Source organism: Colius striatus, chromosome 17 (assembly GCF_028858725.1).
Source record: "Colius striatus isolate bColStr4 chromosome 17, bColStr4.1.hap1, whole genome shotgun sequence".
NCBI classification, from domain to species: domain Eukaryota; kingdom Metazoa; phylum Chordata; class Aves; order Coliiformes; family Coliidae; genus Colius; species Colius striatus.
Window position 1 is genome coordinate 15185186 of NC_084775.1, and position 21107 is coordinate 15206292.

At 54.6% G+C, this 21107-nt stretch overlaps 2 protein-coding genes across 4 annotated transcripts; one reads left to right on the forward strand and one right to left on the reverse strand.

Annotated features, from left to right (window-relative positions):
• Nucleotides 1-895: 895 nt before the first annotated feature.
• FICD (FIC domain protein adenylyltransferase) lies at nucleotides 896-5240 on the forward strand. Of its 2 annotated transcripts, none has more exons than XM_010198139.2 (2): nucleotides 896-1362; nucleotides 2555-5240. In XM_010198139.2, the coding sequence occupies exons 1-2, from the start codon at nucleotides 1065-1067 to the stop codon at nucleotides 3610-3612; spliced, it is 1356 nt and encodes a 451-aa protein (XP_010196441.2). In that variant the 5' UTR covers nucleotides 896-1064; the 3' UTR covers nucleotides 3613-5240. The 2 variants fall into 2 exon arrangements, with proteins under 2 accessions (XP_010196441.2, XP_061866404.1); XM_062010420.1 differs by having other exon boundaries at nucleotides 919-1356.
• A 620-nt stretch (nucleotides 5241-5860) lies between these two features.
• SART3 (spliceosome associated factor 3, U4/U6 recycling protein) lies at nucleotides 5861-20875 on the reverse strand. Of its 2 annotated transcripts, none has more exons than XM_062010411.1 (19): nucleotides 20606-20875; nucleotides 19774-19900; nucleotides 18508-18612; nucleotides 17519-17703; nucleotides 16462-16567; nucleotides 15626-15750; nucleotides 15019-15174; nucleotides 14739-14877; nucleotides 13898-14005; nucleotides 13424-13501; nucleotides 13161-13219; nucleotides 12346-12455; nucleotides 11997-12109; nucleotides 11512-11588; nucleotides 11027-11195; nucleotides 9947-10398; nucleotides 9106-9258; nucleotides 7554-7741; nucleotides 5861-6872 (listed from the first exon to the last, which is right to left on the reverse strand). In XM_062010411.1, exons 1-19 carry the CDS (start codon nucleotides 20780-20782, stop codon nucleotides 6692-6694), a joined length of 2808 nt encoding a protein of 935 aa, XP_061866395.1. In that variant the 5' UTR covers nucleotides 20783-20875; the 3' UTR covers nucleotides 5861-6691. The 2 variants fall into 2 exon arrangements, with proteins under 2 accessions (XP_061866395.1, XP_061866396.1); XM_062010412.1 differs by having other exon boundaries at nucleotides 9947-10395; nucleotides 20606-20871.
• Between the last annotated feature and the right edge of the window lie 232 nt (nucleotides 20876-21107).

The window sequence follows — 21107 nt, forward strand, 5'->3', positions numbered from 1 at the left end:
CGATGCCTCCAGGCTCTGGAGCACGGCTCTTGGGGGCTGAAGCACCGAGGCAGGGCCATGCCCAGGGAGAGGCCCCGGCAGCGCCCCTCTGACACGGCTGCTGCAGCTCACTCAGCCCCTTGGTGCCTTCCCAAAGGAAACACCATCCGAACACCGAGAGGATGCTGCGTTTTGCTCGGAACAGGACGGATCCCAGAGCCCGGGGCCTGAGGCGGAGGCGGCACCACCGCCCCCCCTCAGCCGCCCGCACCTGCTATTTAAAGGCCGTGGGCCCGCCCCTTCCCCTATCCTCCCCTCCCATTGGCTCACCTCGCATGATTGGCGTGAGCGCTCACCAAACGCCGCCCTCCACGAGCCGCTGGCGCCGGGGCCGCGGCCGCTACCAGGAAGACGCCACAGGAAGCCGAGGGCAGGGAAAGGAGGGGGCGGAACATAAGCGAGACTCACCAATAAGAAAGGAGAACAGGGGCGGCTCAGCCAATGGCAGAGCGCGGCGCATCGAGGGGGCGGGGCCACGGCAGCCGGCGGCGCACGGACGCTGCTACGGTGAGGCCGGAGCCCGGCGGCGGCGGCGCCCGGAGCTGGGGGCGGCCCTGAGGGCCGGCGGGGTCCCGGGGGCGATGGGGGGACGGGGAGAGGCCGGCCTGAGCGGAGAGTGCGGGCCGAGCGGGCCCGGGCCCGGCGGTGAGGGGCAGACGGGCCTGAGGGGCCCGGGGTGAGGGGCAGACCGGCCTGAGGGGCCCGGGGTGAGGGAGGGAAGGGCCCGGGGTGAGGGAGGGAAGGGCCCGGGGTGAGGGACAGACCGGCCTGAGGGGCCCGGGGTGAGGGAGGGAGAGCTGGGAGCGGCTGACGGGGCACAGAGCAAGGTGGCAGTCTGGGATCTCAGCCTGGGGGCCGCGGGGGATGGAGGGGGTGGGCCGCGGGGCCTTACGTGCACAGACACAGCTCCTCCGTCCCCGCGGAGCTCAGCTGCTCACGGGCAGCCGCGTGTCCTCACGCTGTTTGCGTTCCCAGGTGGGGGCGGCAGGGAAGGAGATGCTCGTCGTGCCCGTGCTGGAAGCAGGATGACTGTGGTGTCTATGGCGACGGAACCCGAGCTGAAATGGATGAGCCTGCGGGGCCGCGGGAGGTGGGTGGCAGCGCTGGTGCTGCTCCTGGGCTCGCTGCTCATGCTGCTGCTCCCTCCGGCTGCTGAGGATGACCAGTGCCACACGGTGCTCAAGGGACTCTCCTTCCTGAGGAGCAAAGTGGGTGTGGGCTCCTCGGGGGTCACCAGATACACGGGACAAACAACGGGGCTGAGCATCACATCTGGTGGGCTGGAGCTGCTGGTGCCGAAGGGAAAAGCCTCCCCAGGTAAGAGTGGCTGTGGGTGGGCACAGCTTAGGGGCTGTAACAACCCACACCAGGAGCTCCCACACCTGATCAGCTCCTGAGCATTATGTTTTTCCCTAATGGAAACCAAATCTCCCTGGCAACTGCAACTTAATGTCAGCTGTAACTGAGTGTGAAGGGGCTGGAGCACAAGGGTGCTGGGGAGGGGCTGAGGGAATGGGAGTGCTGAGGCTGGAGAAGAGGAGGCTGAGGGGAGACAGCAGCACTCTCTGACACTCCCTGACAGGAGGCTGCAGGGAGCTGGGGGTCAGTCTCTGCACAGGACAAGAGGAAACGGGCCCCAGTTGCCCCAGGGGAGGTTGAGGTTGGAGCTGAGGCAGAACTGTTTCCCTGAGAGGAAACAGCCCCTGTGCCAGGCTGCCCAGGGAGCTGGGGGAGTGCCCAGCCCTGGAAGGATCCCAAAGCTGTGGAGCTGAGGGCCAGGGTCGGTGCTGGGCTGGGCAGGGTAAGGGGAGGGCTGGGACTGCAGCAGCTTCAGGGGCTTTAACAACCAAAATGACTCTGCCACTGAGGTCAGGCCTGTCATTATGAGCCTGGCTGCATTCCACTGCCCTGCCTCACCACAGGGCTGGGTGCTGGCCTTCCTCCTGAGCTGCTCTGTCTCTCAACTGGTTTTCCTCCCAGTTAGTAAGTTCTGCTCAGGTAACTGCAATAGAGATGCTGTTGTTATACACAGGAGCCTGGGGTACACAGGACTGATCCCGAAATGCTGGCTGTCACAACAGCCTTCCTGGCAGCTCCAGGCTGTGGTCAGTGCCTTTACTGGCCAGGACACTAATTGGGCAAACACTCAGAGGAATCACCATCGTTCCAGCAGTGCAGCTTTGTTCACATTAAAGCTCTCACTGCTGGGAAGAGGTTTGATAGCTCAGTGAGGAAACAGAGCTGTTAGCAGCCGTGGGCTGAGACCACTGCCAGGAGACTGGCAGTTAAGGCTGTCTCCTCCCACATGGAGCAGCCTGCTGGAGCTTTGCTGGGATGGCCACGAGCCCACAGCCAGCTGGAGCCCTGCTGCTCCCCCCTCCCGCCAGCACAGCTACACGTGGCAGGAGCCAGCAGAGCCTGGCTCCACGTTTGCCAAGTCAGATCCCACCTTTCAATCCTCTCTTGGTGCGCACAGAGGCCACCACTACAACCCCCGTTACCATTTGCCTTGCAGAGGTGACATTAGAAGCCAAAGCAGCCCTGAAGCAAGCCCTGGAGATGAAGCGGCAGGGCAAGCGGGACAAGGCCCAGCGGCTGCTGCTGTACGCGCTCAGCATGGCCCCGGCCTACGCCGACGCCCTCACCGAGTTCGGCATCTTCTCGGAGGAGGAGAAGGACATTGTGCAAGCCGACTACTTGTACTCCCGGGCCCTGACCGTCGCTCCCCGCCACGAGAAGGCTCTGCTCAGCCGCCACCGGACGCTGCCGCTGGTGGAGGAGATCGACCAGAGGTACTTCAGCGTCATCGACGGCAAGGTGAAGAAAGTGATGGCCATCCCCAAGGGCAGCTCGGCCCTGCGGCGGGTGATGGAGGAGTCCTACTACCACCACATCCACCACACCGTGGCCATCGAGGGCAACACGCTGACGCTCTCGGAGATCAGACACATCATCGAGACCAGGTACGCCGTCCCAGGCAAGAGCCTGCTGGAGCAGAACGAGGTGATGGGGATGCACGCCGCCCTCACCTACATCAACGGCACGCTGCTGGCCCGCCCGGGCCCCGTGAGCATCGCCGACATCCTGGAGCTGCACCGGCGCGTGCTGGGCTACGCCGAGCCGCTGGAGGCCGGGCGCTTCAGGAGCACGCAGGTGTTCGTGGGGCACCACATCCCTCCCCACCCCCGCGACGTGGAGAAGCACATGCGGGAGTTGGTGCAGTGGATGAACTCGGAGGATGCCATGAGCTTGCACCCGGTGGAGTTGGCCGCCTTGGCTCACTACAAGCTGGTTTACATCCACCCCTTCGTGGATGGCAACGGGAGGACGGCGAGGCTGCTGCTCAACCTCATCCTGATGCAGGCCGGGTACCCGCCCGTCACCGTGCGCAAGGAGCGCAGGGCTCAGTACTACCACGTGCTGGAGGTGGCCAACGAGGGGGACGTGAGGCCCTTCATCCGCTTCGTCGCCCAGTGCACCGAGAGCACGCTGGACCTGCTGCTGGCCGCCACCACCGAGCACGCCGTGGCCCTGCCCGAGGCGGGCGGCGGCACCATCCCCGTGGCCACCTGAGGGAGGGGGAAGAAGGGAGATGTCACCCTTGCTGCCACTGTTGAGCGGTTCATTTCTTTCAAGTGGCTTGCAGGGGGTTAAGGGATTGTTATTTATTTGCTGTACACGCCGCCCAGGGGAAAGGGGAGCTGCTGGGGGAGAACCTGCGCTCTGCCGCGCTTGTGCTGCTGGGAGGAGGGGGGAGAGGGGCTCCACGGCTGAAGAGGAGTTGAATTCCTCCTGAAAACTGAGCTTTGAGAAGCTGCTTCAGCCAGAACCCTTCAGCTCATCGCTCAGCTGCACACTCTTGCCTTACCCAGGAGCTGCCAGGCAAGACAAAGCCTTTCCCTGTGTTACCTGTGCCCTGTTGTTCAGCCCCAAGCCTGGCGCTAAGAGCCCTCCCAGCTCCCCTCATCTGACCCCCTCAGTCCTGAATAGCAGCGAGCAGGTGAAGCTCCCCGAGGCACCTCTCTCCTCCCTTTTCCCCTCCCAGTAGCACTTTGCATGTTTACCTTCAGTTGCCTTTTCTAAGGTGGAAAGATTCGGCTCAAGGTGACAGCTGCTGGGACAGGAACAAGAGCTTTTGTTTCTCTGAAGAGGGAAGGGCTCTGAGGACTCCCTGGGAAACCACAACTCACAGAATCAGACTTGTTGGGGTTGGAAAAGCCCCTGAAGCTGCTGTAGTCTCAGCCCTCCCCTGCCCGGCACTAACCCCTGGCCCTCAGCACCTCAGCTTTGAGATCCCTCCAGGCCTGGGGCCTCCCCCAGCTCCCCGGGCCAAGAGAAAAGCTTTCCCACTGATGTTCTTCCCCATCTAAACCTTTTCTGGTGGCCATTTCTTCCCTGTCTTATTATTCATTACTTGGGAGCAGAGACCAATCCTCCCTCCTCTCACTCCAACCTCCTGTCAGGGAGCTGCAGCCTGTCCCCACACAGCTCAGTTTGCTCCTGCAGAGCTGCAGGCAGAAAAGGTTGTTCCATGTAACTGTGAGACAACCTCTAGCAGTTTGGCAAGAATGGCTACAGCAACTCTGCCAGAACCTCAGTCTTTGCACAGTTAATTAGCAGGTCACATCATTACTGTGCTAAACACAGCAAGAATCACCAGAGGGCTGTGTGCTGCAGGGGGTGCAGTACCTGGAGGCTGCTGTGCAATTCAGAGCACATGTACTTTATCTTTGCTTTTAAGGTGAAAAAGCAGCTGCAGGCTGACAGAGAACAGCTCCCTAAACCAGCTGGGTAACAGCAGTTGATCCCAACACCTCTCCCCTCAGAAAGCCTCCCTTCTGTCCAGTTCAGAGTGCTGCTCAGCTCAAAGCCCTTTGCAAACCAGCCTAAGCTGTCAGCCTGCCCCAGGCCTGTCTTACAACTTCTTCACCTCTTACCTGTGAGGTAGTTGAGACTTCAACACAAGCAGACAAGATGAGGAGGCTGGGAGCTATCCCTCTACTACAGCCCTGCTCCATGCTTCTGTGCTGATGGCTGCTGCCAGGGAAAGCAAAGCACCCGGGGGGAAGGGTGCTCTGTCCTTCCACATCGTGCTTGTTTGTGTACTGCAAGGTGAGTATGAATAAAACCTGCACTTTAGAGCTCTGGGGGAAAAGAGATGTTATTTTAGTAACAGATTAATAAACTATTTTAATATTAAAGCCTTTGTTTGGAAGAGGCTGTTCTCAAAACACTGTGAAGTGAACTAAGCAGCAGTCCCAGCTCAGTCCAGCACGAATGGTGTGTACATGCCTGGCAGCAGGGCAAGGCCAGCCCTAGTCTGCCCACCCAAACACCAAATCCAACTCTGATCACAGCTTTCCTAAGCTTGTTTTGAGATACAAGCTCCTTGTAGCTTCAGGGCAATACCCTGAGAGCCTGGTCCCTTGCTGTACTACAAGTGCCACTGTTGGGTGGTTCACAGAGCAGACTCCCCCTTTCTGAGTGAAGCCAAATCAGAGCAGCACAGGACACCAGCAGTGCCTGTGGTAGACACATGGTGCTGGGCTCCTCCCTCACACTCAGCCCTTACCTGTGCCAGCTTCCACAGTTAGCAGCAGCTTTAGTCAGATGAGCAGCAACATTTCTATCCAGGACCATGCACCAGCTTCTTTTAGAGTGGGAGGTGATGCCCCAAGCAGCTCCAGGCCAGTTCTACTGGATGGAGTGAGCTACTTAAAGGTACCCAAATGACACAGTGTTTGCCAGCTCCAGCAGCAGTCCCCAGCTGCCACAGGCCAGGTGCAATCCCAACACCCACATTTAAACAAAAGCAACAGTATTTATAGAAAACCTTTGAGAACTTGAGTTTAATAAACCAAGAAACGTCAGCTTGCACTTCACATTTGTACAAAACCACACAGAAAGCACCTGCAGGAGACAGAGGAGCTAGCTAGCAAAACCAACCAGAAGGAAATGGTCCTCAGCATGTACAGCTCTGGTGGGCAACAAAGGTGGCAAAGGAGTGGGACACAAAAATAACCATCTGAATGTCTTTTACAAATACACTATATAAAAAAAACCCAGGTGAGCTGGAACAGAACATGAAGGGAACAGCTAGCTGTGTGTGTTTGTGCCTGTGCAGACACACACCCGTGGGCAGAAACTCTCCCAGTGCTAGAATAGGCCATTGTGGTGAGGTTACAGCGTCTGCCACCGGGCTCTGAAGGGAAAGAGAGATGTCCCTGCGTGCCTGTGTTAGGCTGGGAAAGGAGCTGGTTGTCAATGACTGCAAACCACCACCTGCACTGACCAGTGGAGCTTGGCAAGGTTATTTTTGGGCTCTCATTCCATGAAAGAAAGGTTTGGAGAGTATTGATAGAACTTGATGTGGCAGCCAGCACAGCCAGGAGATATTTCCCCCCTCGTTACCCTCAATATGAGGAATCATATAACACCAGAACATACAACACCTTGCTCTAAGAAACAGAGAGAGGGGGAAAAAACCCCCTGGGTTTGTACCCTCCTACACTGATCCCAGTGAGGGCAGCAGCCCAGAGCAGTGTTTACACTGGCTGTGCCTGGCATCTCCTGGCTCACGTAAGGACACAACATGGCTTCCAGAAAGGCATTTCACATTTGACCAGACCTGCTGACTGCAGCACTGTTCTGCTCACTTCTTCAGTAGCATCTTGGCAAAATCAGCGTTGGACATCTTTCTAGGCTCCTCAGGGGCTTGGGAGGGAGTTGCTGGTGAGTTCTGGACCATCCCGTTCTCGGCCTTGCCCAGGGGATTGCTCTGACGCTGCAACGCCCGCGGCATCAGCGACAGCTGTGTCCTGCCCTTCCCTCGCCTGCACAGCAAACAGAGGCTTTGAACAACCACCCCAGGGCTCTGAACACTCTGCTTTAGCCTGGGGAACCAACAGGGCTTGGCTCCCAATGAGGAAGGCTCATTTAAATACTACAGGAACAACCAGTGGTGCAAAGCTTTCAGCAGGGGCCCTGTGAGGCAGAGGACACGGAAGCTGCTGCCCCAGCAGAGGCAGCAGGATGCCCAGTGCCCACTGCACACCTCTGGCTGGTAAACAAGGAAACTGCATTTCCTCACCAGTCCAGCAGCATCACAGAGTCATTTGAGTTGGAAAAGCCCTGGAAGCTGCTGCAGTCCCAGCCCTCCCCTCACCCTGCCCAGCCCAGCACTGACTCCTGGCCCTCAGCACCCCAGCTCGACGGCTTTGGGATCCCTCCAGGGCTGGGCACTCCCCCAGCTCCCTGGGCAGCCTGGCACAGGGGCTGACACCCCTCTCAGGGAAACAGTTCTGCCTCAGTTGCAACCCAAACTGACCCCCAGCTCCCTGCAGCCTCCTGTCAGGGAGTGTCAGAGAGTGCTGCTGCCTCCCCTCAGCCTCCTCTTCTCCAGGCTCAACACTCCCATTCCCTCAGCCCCTCCCCAGCACCCTTGTGCTGCAGCCCCTTCCCCAGCTTCAGAAGCCCTCCCCAGGCCCTGCCAGCATTCCCCTGACCATACTCACGCCCCATGGAGCTGTCGTGGCACCGCGAGCTGCGCGGCTCTGGCGGCCTCGGGCCTGTCGGGCAGCTTGCGCAGGGGGGGGTTGCTGATGGCCACCTTGATGACGTGTTCCCTCACTGTCAGCCCGTCCATCTTCAGCACAGCCTGAGAGGCCTCAGCTTCGTTTTCATATTCCACATAGGCCAGGCCCTAAGTAAGCAAGAGAGGTAACACACATCAGTTTCAGTGGTCCTTGGATTTGCAGGAGCTGTACCTGTGTGGACTCCACGTGGAATCAGCTGCCAAGCGCTGCCACTGCACCTTCAGCAATGGGGCCTGTTGCCAGGAAGTGGACAAATAATCTTTCTTCCCTGAGAGGGGTGTCAGCCCCTGTGCCAGGCTGCCCAGGGAGCTGGGGGAGTGCCCAGCCCTGGAGGGATCCCAAAGCCGTGGGGCTGAGGTGCTGAGGGCCCAGGGTCAGTGCTGGGCTGGGCAGGGTGAGGGCAGGGCTGGGACTGCAGCAGCTTCCAGGGCTTTAACAACCCAAATGATCCTTTGATTCCATAAAAGGGCACCTTGGCATTGCCATAGGAAGTACCTGACCTGGGAGGCATCACCTCTGAGTTCTCTCACTGTTCTCTCCTACATGACATTCAAACCCTCAGGCTGTAACTTTGGATTATCCAGTTTCACAGGAAACACACCAGATTTTACATAAGCATTCAGAGTGGGTTCATTTAGGGCTTAGACAGAATCCCAGCTCAAACCAAGCTCAGAGGGTGAGCTGCAAGACTTGGGGTACACCAGATCTCTCATTACAAAGTGTGCATGTAACAGCAACTACTCTAGGTGATCCTGCTCTGGCAGGGGGGTTGGACTAGATGATCTTTCAAGGTCCCTTCCAGCCCTTAAGGTTCTGTGTGTACTTGAGATACTGCCAAGAGCTATAAAATACATTTTAAAAAGCACCCACCCTTCCCTGGGCTGGCCCCTGTTAAAGTGCCCAACACACAGACAGGGCCAAGGCAGAACTCTGGCAGAGCAGCAGCTGGTTTGGAAGCTCTTATTTAACAAGGAGCCATTTATTCCAGGATGGAAATAATGAGCCCTGTCGGAGAAAGGTGGCTCATCTCTCACTGACTAATGTATTATTGCAGCAGGTGTTATGAACAATGGCCTCAAGGAACTGAAGAGAGGCAGGAGGGGAGTCTGTTACAGCAGGTGAAGCCTAGCTAGGCACCGACTTGAAAAACAAATACCCTTTGAAGGCTGACTGATGCTTTCACTCTACTGAAAGTGCTGCCAAGGTCTCCCCCTCCATCCCATTTATATCATACTTTCTTGTCACGCAATGAATTGGTATGTTGGGAAAGTTCCTCTTCCTCTCTTTGCTTGTTACTTGCAGCACAGGTTTGCAGTGAGCTGTGTAAATCCAACCATTTCTGCAAGTCTGGATGCAAAGCCAGGTTGGCAACTTTTAAAATGTAAAACCTATCCCTTTTGTACCCAAACCTGAGGAAGAGCAGCTTTTTGGAAGCCTCCTTACAAGGCAGAGGGGATGAAGGCTGCCTTACCTTGGGCTTCCCAGCTCGGTTGGTGACCAGACGGATGTCTTTCACCTTCCCATGTGCTTTGCACAAATCTTCCAGCTCTTCCTTAGTGCAGGAAAATGGCAAACCAGATATAAACAGCTTATGTTTCTCCAGGGTAGTGCTATACCTGAACACCTGAAGAACAGAAAAGGCTGTTCAGTTTGCAAACCACAGACTCCAAGGATTAGACTCTGTTAGGTGATCAGAGCAACTTCATGTTTGTGTGACCCAAAACTACCCTAAAGCCACAAGCAGCACTGTGAAAGGTGTTTGCATAGAAACACAAGGGTACACTAAGGACTGCAGTTAAGTGCTGCTAAAGATCTGTCTCCCTCACCATGAGGACAGCCATTGATGGTGATTTCTTGCTCAGCTGCAGCTCCCTGAGCATTAAGTTTTTCTGTGCAGTAAGTCCACACTGCAGAAGACTCCTGATCATACAACTGATCTCTAACAGAGGCTTGTAGAGAACAAGTGTGTTGTGCAATAAATGCCCACAGCTGTAAGGAACCCAAGAAAATATACTGCAGAGATGCTCCAGTACGAATCAGGGCACGACACACCATCAATAGGCTGCCCACATGAGCTCATCTCGAGCAAGGGGATGTCAATCCTGCTTCAGGAACTGCCAGAAGAGAGTTTTACTGCCAAGACAGAACACTCCCTTTCATAACACTCCCATTCCCAATGAGCAGTGAATTCACCAGATGCCTGAGACTCATCAGGCATCCCAGTGACATCAACTGCTCAGATGGAAGCCCCCTGCCAGCTTCCCCACGCAGCCCCACTGCTCAACCTGGGGCTTGAAAGGATAAAAGTTCACCTTGAAGTCTGGATTCTTGTTCTTGTCAACACATGGAGAAACAAACATGGGTCTTCCCTCCACCACCTTCCTATCCAAGCCCAGAGCCTGCAGAGCAGCCTGCTCCTCCTTGAACTCCACGTAGCAGTAGCCCCGGAAGGTGCCCTTGTTGCTGAACACCGGGCGGATTTCTGCCACGGCCCCGCAGCTCTCAAAGAGCTCTTTCAGTTTCACTTCAGGATCTGCCATGTTGTAGGACAGGTTGCTGACAAAGACAGTGACACTGTCTTTACTGCTGTCATGTGAAACTTTGGGGATGTCTTTTCGACTGGTAGATGCCTTTTCCTTTTGGTTTCCTGGGTGATCTGGCTTTTCAGATCCACTTCTTCCAAACAGTCCCGTTTCTACCTCCATGTCCTCTTCCAGCAGCGTGCCATCCCCGTCTCCCTTGTGCCTCTTGCTGGGCTGCTCTGCTGATCAATGACATGGAAAGCCTTGTGACACCATTTCTTTCAGCACTAAGCCATTCCCCATCACCACTGTGGAGTTTAGCAGCAGTGTGTGAAACCAGAGGCATTGTCACAGGTCTCAAAAGACACGAAACAAAAACCTGCCTCAGGTTTCTAATGAGGAGTAACAGCAGCTGATTGAACCAAAACAACTATTGATTTGTTTTGTTTCTTACTTCAAAAAACCCAAATCCCATCAGACAAAGGATCTAAGAGCTCCCAAAACTCCCAGGGGCAACCACCTGCTCAAATCTTCTGTTACCACCCTCCAAGAGCCCGCTGCAATACTGAATAACCCGAGACACATGCCTCAGCATCATTTGATGAGGCAGGAAAATGACTTTAAAAGGGAAAAAAACAACCAACCCCACTCCAAGATGTATGTGAAATAAGACAAGTTGGAACAACTCTGCAAGTTCTGCTGAACACCCAGTGCTGTGGGGCAAAACCCACTTCACCTCGCTGGCGTTTCAACGCAGAACTCCTGGGAGAAAGGGACCCTGAAACACAGCAGCTCTGAGGACACCCCATCTGCCTCTGACAACTGACAACCCCATGGCCAGAGGGCTGGAGTTGGGGAGGGCTTTTTTACCTTCCTCTTGTCCCCATTCACCCTCATCATCATCGTCGTCTGCTCTCCGCTTGTCTCCGGCTCGGGCTCTCTTGGCCTTTTTGGAAGCTTTCTTCTCTGCCCGAGCCTGCTTCCTCTGCTCAGCTTTCTCCTCCTCCTGCTTGGCCAGAGCAGCTTCTTTCTCAGCAGCCTACAAATATGCAAGGATGAGTATTTTTCCCTCCTCCTCTCAGTGGCTGCAGAGCATGTTCTAGAGTACTGAACCTGATCCTGAGTGATGGGATCATCTCACTTGTTTGCCCTTAAGAGACTTCCTGAAGTTACTCTTGTATCCACCCAAGTGTCAAAAGGTGGAGGATCAAAGGCATCAAAGGAGGTTAACCACAGTTTTAAACTACAATCAATAGTTCTGAGGCTTAAGAGACAAATCACTTATCTATGGGAACCAACATCAGAAGTCTCCACAGGCTCCTAGAAGCTGCTTAGGTAGCTCACAGAGTTCTCACCTTTGCTCTCTGCTCGTTAACTCGAGCTAATCTGTTCTCTGTCTTTTGAACTGCTGCATCCCAGTCTTCCAATGTTCCTAAAGGAGTCAATAAAAAAGAGCTTTGGATTCAGCCTGCTCGTACTTTGAAAGCAGAATTCAGGAAAAATGAGAGTCAATTCATTCACAGAACTTGCTCTTTGTATCAAGTGTTACACAGGAAAACTGAGTAAAACAAGGAGCCTTCAAGAGAAAGGGGAAACTGATCCCAAGCAGGGGAGAAACCTTCATTTCAAACGTGACTCTCCAAAAAGGAGCGGAAAGACACCTCAGTAATTTCAACAGGCTCCAAGCCAAGCCAGAAAAAGAGGCAAAAAGGGCTGTTTGTGCATACTACAGTGGTGAAAACAGAACAAGCCTTGAGCAGAACACAAGAGGTTAGATGGAATTTCACTGTGTCATTGTGCACTAAGCAGACTGGGTAAGGTGAGAGCTGCAGGTAGTTACCTTCTATTCTCTCCAGCGTGAGCAGCACCTCGCAGACGTGCTCGGGATAGTCGCTGGTGCACTGCACAGCCCGGTGCAAAGCCTTCCTGCAGTGCTGAGTGTCCCCATGAGCTCTGCAGCAGGGACACCACACAGTAGGGAGTCAGCCTTCCCCATCAACATTACCAGGCAGGACACAACCACAGAATCCCAGCGTGGTGGGGGTGGGAAGGGACCCCCACAGCCGCTCCAGCCCCAGCTCAGGGGGCACAGGAACGTGTCCAGGTGGGGTTGGGAACCTCTCGAGAAGGAGCCTCCACACCCTTCCCTGGGCAGCCTGGACACCAAAGCCAACCAGCCAGGCTCTTACCTTTCTAAGTTGTAATACTCCAGCCACATGTTTGCATATTTGGCATTTCCTTTAGTCATAATGTTGTCCCAGAGCTCTCTGGCTTTCTGCATGTTGTTACACAAGCGAGCCTGAAAGACAAGCCAAAGCACTCAGTATCCTCTGGCACATGTTCACTCTCACTACGCCCTGCCTCCTCCCACTCCCCAAAACAAGCAGCCACCACAGATGATGCACACAGACCCAGGAAGATACATCTGCACCTCAGAGTGATCCTCAGGTCTCACTGTTGAGCATCACTTCCCTGGCCACCCAGTCCATCAGTCCTGGCTTCTGTGTCCCACCTACATTTCACCATGGTCACTGCAAATGAGCTGCTGCTGAATTTGGTCCTTGTTCATGAATGTACCCCACAGTCTGAGAACTGGTCTTGTGTTTAAAAGAAGTGCTTAGGAAAGGGGGCAGTGAGTGGAGGCAGCAATAAACTGGGCAGCTGAAGGCAGTTTACAGGCAGCATTCAGCTCCAGGCCACTGTGGCTGGGCTGCTAAGTCACACACACACACACTTGTGTGCCAGGCTGCAGCCAGAACAGGGTAAGTTACTGATCCTGAGTGCTTTCTCAAAGAGAATGCTGCTTCTTTTCTGGGGTGTCATGCTCCAAAGTTACACTATGTGCCTGACCAGTCCAGACACAGGAGTGGAAGGAAGAAAGATTCACTCATTGAAGTCACCCAGACAAAGTGCTAAGTGCAAGAGGATTGCATTCTGTGGCAGGAGTGTTAACATCAACAGTTTCCTCAAGCCTAGCCATATAAATACAGCAGAGATACATCACCTCAACTCTTGCCCAGTTCTGCATGATGGTGCAGGATGGGTCTCCACTTTCACTGAATCCTGGGAAGAAAAGGAAGTGCAGTGTGAGGACAGCTCTTGGAAATGAGGTATCAAACAAGTTCTATGTCAGAGATGAAACGTTTATCTGCAGCTTTCTTCAAGTGTTGGAGACACTTGAAGGCAAACAAACATTTTGTGGAGAACTGGACTTCCAAAAGCTGTTTTTAAACAGGAGGAAACACCACAATGGATGTTTTCACTTACTCTCCTCTACTTCTTGTTTCAAATACTCCACAGCACGAGCGAAGGCAGAGCGCAGCTCCTCCAGTTCTTTACTCGAGTCTGGAGCAAAGAGAAAGAGCTGCCTTAAAACAAACATTTCATTTGCACTTGCCATACACTAAACCCTCTCTCCTAACACCCACAACAATTTTACTGGGGGGTTGGAGGGAGTCAAAGCTTATTACTTCAGCAAAACTCACTACATGCCTAACAAACACCCCCATCAAACCCCTGAAGTCAGGCAGGGCACTTTGGCAGCAGCACAGTCCATCCTGTCACCAAGGAGCTCTTTTAACCCCAACTAAGTTGTATTTCCTAGACAGTAGCTGGCCTCAAAGCAAATGTTATGAAAGATATGAAACCATTCTTCATTTTTTTAGGAAGTAAAAGCACTGTTTCAGAGAGCTGTGTGGAAGGGAGCTGCAACATCTGTTCACACAGAGACATGACAGGTACCTTGTGTAAAATCCACCCTTCTCCTCAGGTAATCGAGGTATGCCTGCCAGATTTCCACATAGTCTGTGGCCTGAATAAAACCTGCATTCAGAGCTTTCTCAAACATTTCTGAAAGACAACAAGGAAAACACACCCCCCACAAACATAGTTACTTTTCAGATGCTGACAGAATTAGGCAGCAACAGTGCAGAGCACAAAGCAGCACAGACACCATCTACTCCTAGGCAGGAAAGCAGAGGGAATACTACATCTAGTGAATGTGAGTGAATTTAAAAGCTGGATTAATCCAGTAATGTTCATGCAAAGTTGTTCATTGCTTGCTCAGAACTGAAGCTGCTCAATCAAAGCAGCTTGGTCCTAGCATAGAATCACTGTGGTTGGCAAAGCCCTTGAAGCTGCTGCAGTCCCAGCCCTCCCCTCCCCTCACTCTGTCCAGCCCAGCACTGGCCCTCAGCACCTCACCTCCATGGCTCTGGGATCCCTCCAGGGCTGGGCACTGCCCCAGCTCCCTGGGCAGCCTGGCACAGGGGCTGACACCCCTCTCAGGGAAACAGTTCTGCCTCAGCTCCAGCCTCAACCTCCCCTGGGGCAACTTGAGCCCCTTTCCTCTTGTCCTATTGCTCATTACTTGCAAGCAAAGACCAACCCCCACCTCCCCTCAGCCTCCTATCAGGGAGTGTCAGAGAGTGCTCCTGTCTCCCCTCAGCCTCCTCTTCTCCAGCCCCACCCCAGCAGCCTTGTGCTCCAGCCCCTTCCCCCCAGGATTCCACCATTCCCATGTCACACATCATTCAGAGTGCAGAAAGCAGCTCTGCAGAGTGCAAAGATAGTTTGTCTTTACCAGAAATCACACTGTGATCAACTCTGTGCCTCTCCATTGCCAAGAGGTATCTAATCCACAGCCCAACTGTCCAGGGACAGTTCCTAACAGCACGGTCATGAGCTGACAACACCAAGTCTTTGACTTTCAGCTGCCGGTCCTGAAACAATCAAAGAGTTCAGCTGCTGTTAATCAGAGAGATCACCCCAGACAAACCAAACCAGCACTTCCACCTCATGCTTGGAAAGCCAAGGCAAGATGGGCATTTTAAATCCCCCACTCCTAAGGGGTTTTTCCTTACCAAGTATTGGTTGTAGCGTGCCCAGAGGTCTGGCACAAGGCAGTTCTCAGCCAGAGCCCTCTCGTAGATGAGCTGAATGCGAGCTGGATCCCCAGCCTTCACCTCAAAGTCAATGTAGGCTTGGTATTCTGCCAGCTTGGGGGTTTCAGCACTCAGCTACAAAACAAACAGGGACACGAGCAAATTACACCCTTCTGAACAAAGTACAGGCCCCACAGCTCAACTGGTACTCAGAGAGGACTCAGGGACCATTTCAGACAGAGCTTGGCCTCTAAACATCAACGGCATTTGACTTTCACATATCTCAGTTCCACCCTGGTTCCAAAGTCATTCAGAGCCCTATTTTCAATTCCTCCTAGCCCAGGGTGCTTGTCAGTGCTGGAAGAGCCTCCCTGTGCTCTCCAGGGTGGCCTGGCACAGTCAATAGGTTCAGCAGTCCCCAGTACATCCAGTTGTGAGGCTTCTCCCCTCACACTGCTCACAACTGAGGTCAGCAGGCAGCACTCAGCTGCTTTATGTCTGTGACCAGGAAAATCATCACCTTTGAGGTAAAAAAACCACCCCAAAGCAATCAACTCTGTTCTCAAGGATGGTGTAAGACCATTACCAGTGCCTCTTCATATGGTTTGCACTTCTCCAGCTGCTGCAGGGCTCTCTTGTAATTCTTTATGATTGTTTCTGGTATTGGCTCCTCTGACCACTCCTCATACTCAGCATATGAGGCCTCCATATCTGTTAGGACAGACACCAGATGCCATCAATAACACACCTCGTTGGACTGAAACAGAATTCAACCTCTATTTGATTCCAAAACGTTTCTGTTTCTGCTTCCACTCTTGTAGGTTAACTGTCAGCCTACTGCATGCCCAAAGGGTTCACACACTTCACCTTACACAGTAACACCACCAACTCAGGGCAAGTTCTGTCCAAGCTGATTTTGATAGAGAAAAGTGACAAGATCTTCCCAAGACTTTAAAGATAAGAGACTGAGTCAAAATCCTTTCAGTGACCAAATGAAGAAGTCAGAGAGCTGTTCTTGACTTTCCCCTATAATCAAATCAGCAAGAAAACTGACTCAAGGGGCTTAAAGCCTGAACTAGACTTGGCAGGACTCAAGTCAGGATGGGCTGCTCCTTATCTACCAAGATTCTCATGCAGTGATGATCACAGCTGGCCTCCTAGTTCCCAGTGGTCATGGCTTGTGCTCATCACTTGTACTTTTAAGCAGCCTCCAATTATATACTGAAAGAAACAGATGAACCAAGTTCCAATGAGTATTTGTGACCACCAGGAGCCTGTGCATCACTAAAGACAGGCCAATGTCACTCACTAGAAGCTACACAAGTGGTACAGCTGCAGTCTCTACCATGCACAACCATGAGTGATGGCTGGATCAGTGACAGAGCTCACCCACACCACAGCTCCAAGGGCCCCAGCTCTTACCCAGCAGCGGGATCCCCAGCTGGCGCCTGAACAGCGTGTGGATCTTCTCAAGCTGACTGCAGAGCATCTGCTGCTGCTCGGGCGAGGGAACGCTGCCAGGAGCTGGCTGCGGACAAAAGGACTCCAGTTTAACCAGTTTCCCCCAAGCCTGAGCTTCAGGAAGATGACAGGGCACTAGTTATGGGTTTATGGGTCTGGGCTCCAGGTGACCACTTGATCCTTGGAGGACAGACACGGGAACTCGCGTTTCAGGTCACTGCTGTGAGAGGCAGAACTTGGAAGTGATTAGACTCAGGATGTGACTCAGCTGACACACACAGAGGGAAACAACCTGACAAAGTAAAAGCAAGCAGCATGTGACTGTGCCATTGCACAAACCCCCTGGAACACCAGAGAGTTTTGCAGCAAATCCCTGGTGATGATTCAAGGCTTCCAGCTCTGCTTGTGAATGAGAGGGTCTTCTCCTGTTACTGCTTTGTTGGGCCACTTCATAGAGTGGGGCTGGAAGGGACCTTTAAAGAGCACCCAGTTCCACCCCCCTGCTGTGGGCAGGGCTGGTTGATCTTTTAGCTCCCATATCAAAAACAAAAGAAGAGGAAATATTCACATTCCACACATCTTGTACAGGGACCTTCTGCAGGTGTCAGGTCATATGCTCCAGGGACAGTATCCCATCATCCAGAGTCAGAGTGTGGGATAATGAATGAGTTAAAAGCTCAGTCTCAAAATGTAAGTGATTGACTGTGAGCAAAAGCTCTCCCTGGCAAGAATGCTGCTTGATAACAAAGCTACTGGAATGAAAGGTGTTCCTGTCAGCCCAAGCTAAGGCAGCAGAGTGAAGCTTTGTAAGAAAAGCCCCTCATATCCAGAATCTATCTCATTTAAACCCAAATCCACCACTGCACCAACACAACACACAAAACCCTTCTCCCCAAAGGGTCAAAACAGAAACAAGAGCACAACGTTCCAGCCTCTCACAGGAGAACGAGTGGGGAAGCACCAGGTGACTTCAGAGACAGGACTGGCCGCTTGGCAGAGCCCAGGAGGCTGCCCTTACCTGGGCTGTCTCCAGGATGGCATTCTCAAACTCCCTGTATGCTTCCCACAGGGCTGTTCCCTTGGTGACGTGCAGCCCCACGGCAGTCAGCGCCCGCTCAAAGACGGAGCGAACCCTCTCGATCCCTCCTTCCTGACCGATGCCACCAATGGAATACTGGGCATACTCCAGCCAAATTTCAGGACCTGAACAAGAACAAGGATGAGAAACAAGATGACCCAACCTCCTCAAAGCCACAGAAGGCAACTCTCTGCTTCCTGAGCACCTCATTAGCTGCACACACCGAGCCACACACAAGGTAACGAACTCAACTGGTTCCTTCTGTGCTCCTGGGTCAGCACCAGCAGCTACAGTTTTCTTCTGAGAAGTCATTCTTGTGGTTGCTACTGGCTGCTGGACTGCTGGGTGTCACCTCTGGTGCACCAGCTACACAGAGATGCATTGCTTCCCTGAGGTGAAGGAGGGGGCTTGCAGCCCCTCAGCGTGGCCTGGGTTACCCACAGCACAGGCTTCCAAACCACTGGCTCCCAGACAGTAACTACAGGTTGTTGTGGAAGAGCTGGCACAGAGGGGACATGGCACTAAAGACAGCATTAAGCAGCACAGAAGACAGCAGGGGGAAGGAGTCCTTTAAAAGCATTCACTTTCCTCCAAGAGAGAGCTTAAAGAAGCCACAATGGGTGCTGGAGAAAGCACTTCCTCAGCAAGGGCAACTCCTGCTGCTGCTACAGATCAGAGAGATGCAAAACATGCACCTAAAACCTCTCACAGCCTTCACCTAGAAGACCTTGAAGGCTGCCCTGGCCCTGGAAGCGCTGCCTTTGAACAGCCCGAGCTGCAGCGCTTCAGAACCAAACCAGCACAGCTTCACATCAGCATTTTAAACCCATTTTCTGCATCACAACACAAGGAGGGCTCTTCCCCAGACAAAGCAAGCCATGCTCTGACAGGCCCCCCAGCAGGCTGCAGAGCAGGGCAGCACCACTTACAGATGTAGTCTCTCACAGCTCTCTCAAACAGCTCGTAAACCTTCTCTCGCTCCGAGCTTTCCGAAGCCATTTTTATCTCATCCTTCAGCCAGTCCAGCCAGATCTCTGCAAGGAAGAGGTTCAGGACACATCCTCAGTGCTCAGAAAGGAGGAGTGAAATCCACCTGATGAATTTTTGGGGGGGATTATTAGTAACAGACTTAAACATGGGCAGAGGAGCAAAGGGGAAGGGAGAGCAGCCTCAGCCCCCACTGCCAGTTCCACAGAGACCTTTGCAAACTGGTCCTGAAGCAGTGAACTTCTGTCTAAAGAGGGGAGCTGCAAGCAGCAACTGACCAGTAGCTTGGGCAGAGGATCAGGAACTAAAGAGGCATCCAGAGGTAGCCCTTTACCTCACACTCTGACAAGGAACAGCAAATGGCTTTAGGGACTGCAAGCTTCCACACACCCAGAAGGAAATCCTGAAAGCAGCCTGGCAGAGCAGCCACACTGTGTTATGAGTAAAGCCCCTCCACACTTCAGAAGCCACCTGCCCCTTCCACCCATGTTGTATTATTTGCTGCTTAACTATGAACTGTAACTCCTGGCAGGAGTTTGTCTGGGCCCTGACTCACACCCAGTGACTGGAGCCACTTCAGAGCTGCCACCCCCTAGCTGTGGGGCACCAGCCACAAGCAAACACACAGGACAGGACAGAGTGGTGGGGGCTGGAAGGGCCCTGCAGAGCTGCTCCAGCCCCAGCCTCTGCTCCAGCAGGTTCCCCTGGCTCAGGGGGCACAGGAACGTGTCCAGGTGGGGTTGGAAACCTCCTGAGCAGGAGCCTCCACACCCTCCCTGGGCAGCCTGGGCCAGGGCTCCCTCCCCTCAGCACCAAAGGGCTTTCTCCTGGTGTTCCAGTGGAACTGTTTGTGCTCCAGCTCGTGCCCATCACCCCCTTGGTTACATCCTGGCAGCAACTCAGCTCACAGAGGAAAAACAAAGCCTGGAGCAGGGGAGCACACACAACCCCCCTCCCTCTCTGTGCCACAGCAGCCCCTGGCAGAGGCCAGAGCAGCACAGCCACAAGTAGCAACAGCTCCAGTTCTTGTACAAGGCTCAATGCTGCACATTAACAACACCTCGTAGAGCTTAAAACATCCCAAATCTGCCCTTGGAGTTTCTCTGGCCTGGGGCAACGTTCTCAAAGCCTGGCACAAACCCAGCCCAAGCCAGGGGAGTTTCCACAGGGGTGCCTCAGCTGCAGCAGGAGCAGAGGATGCTCTGTACCTTCAGTGAGGGGGAAGAGTTCACTCATCTTCTGACGAGCCCTTCTGAGCTTCACCAGCTCTCCCTCCTGGCGCAGCAGCTTTATCAGATCCAGGTGGCAGTTATAGTCAAAAGCATTGATGGAAAGCTTTAAAGACAAAAACAGTACTTTCACAGCACTGCTGAGAGATGGGCACGAAGAAACCAGAGAGCACTGAGCAGGACAGAACCTCACACTCTCTTTTGAGGCACAACCACCCCATCGTGTGCTCGGGCAGCCAAGGTACCCAGAGCTCACTGTCATTTGCCAGATACACGTTTAAAACAGCTTCCCATGCTGAGCAGAGCTCTGAAGTGCTGCTTAGAGCTCAGCTCACAGCTCTCAGCACTAAAGGCGACCGCTCAGCAGCACAAACGCCAGCCCAAGAGCGCGGTGGCTGCAGAAACACACCCCAGAGAGCAACAGAAAGTCTTCTCCCGTTGAACCGAGGGGGGTTTCGCTTCCTTAGAAGCAATTTAAGAACGCCAAGGTTTGGGATTGGCTCTTTTTTCCCCTCCCCGAGCTCACGCCGCCTGCTCGGGCTGTCCCCTGGAACCTCCCCCTCACAGCACACCCCCAGGCCGCCCGGGCTCCCCACACGGCAGCCCCCAGCGACAGCGGCACACGGGGCCGCTCCCCCCGCCCCGCCGCAGCCGGCAGCCCCCAGCGACAGCGGCACACGGGGCCGCTCCCGCCGCCCCGCCGCAGCCGGCAGCCCCCAGCGACAGCGGCACACGGGGCCGCTCCCCCCGCAGCTCCCGAAGGCGGCCGCGGCTCGTCCAGGCCTCAGCCCCGCGCCGCGCCGGGCCGCACCTGCTCCTCCAGCCGCTGGATCTCGGCCTCGTTCTCTTTCTCCTCATCTTCGCCGTCACCGGACGAGTCGGAGTCGGCGTCGTCGTCCGAGTCTCCTCCCGACTCCGGGTCGCCCTCGGACAGCCGCTTCTCCTCCTCCGCCGCCGCCGCGGCCGCCTCAGCTCCCGCCGCCGCCATCTTATGCAGCTCCGTCCGCAGCCGGGCGCGCTCGGCTGCCCGCCGGGGCTGTCCCGCTGGCGCCTGGCCCGCCGTCGCGCACTGCCGCCGGGATAGCGCTGACCGGGAGAGCGAGAAGCCTTCTCCCGCAGCTGCCCGCGCTGGGCTGCGCGCCAAGCCCGCGCTGCGCTGAGCGCCGGCGGAACCGCACGCGTGGTTTTCTCAGCTGAGGCGCAGGCGGCGCTGCGGACACCTCGGGCCCTATCCATCAGGGGTCCTTCGAGCCGAGTCGGAGCATGCGCAAACCGCCGCTCCTCCGGCATATTGAGTGTGGCGGCCACTGCCC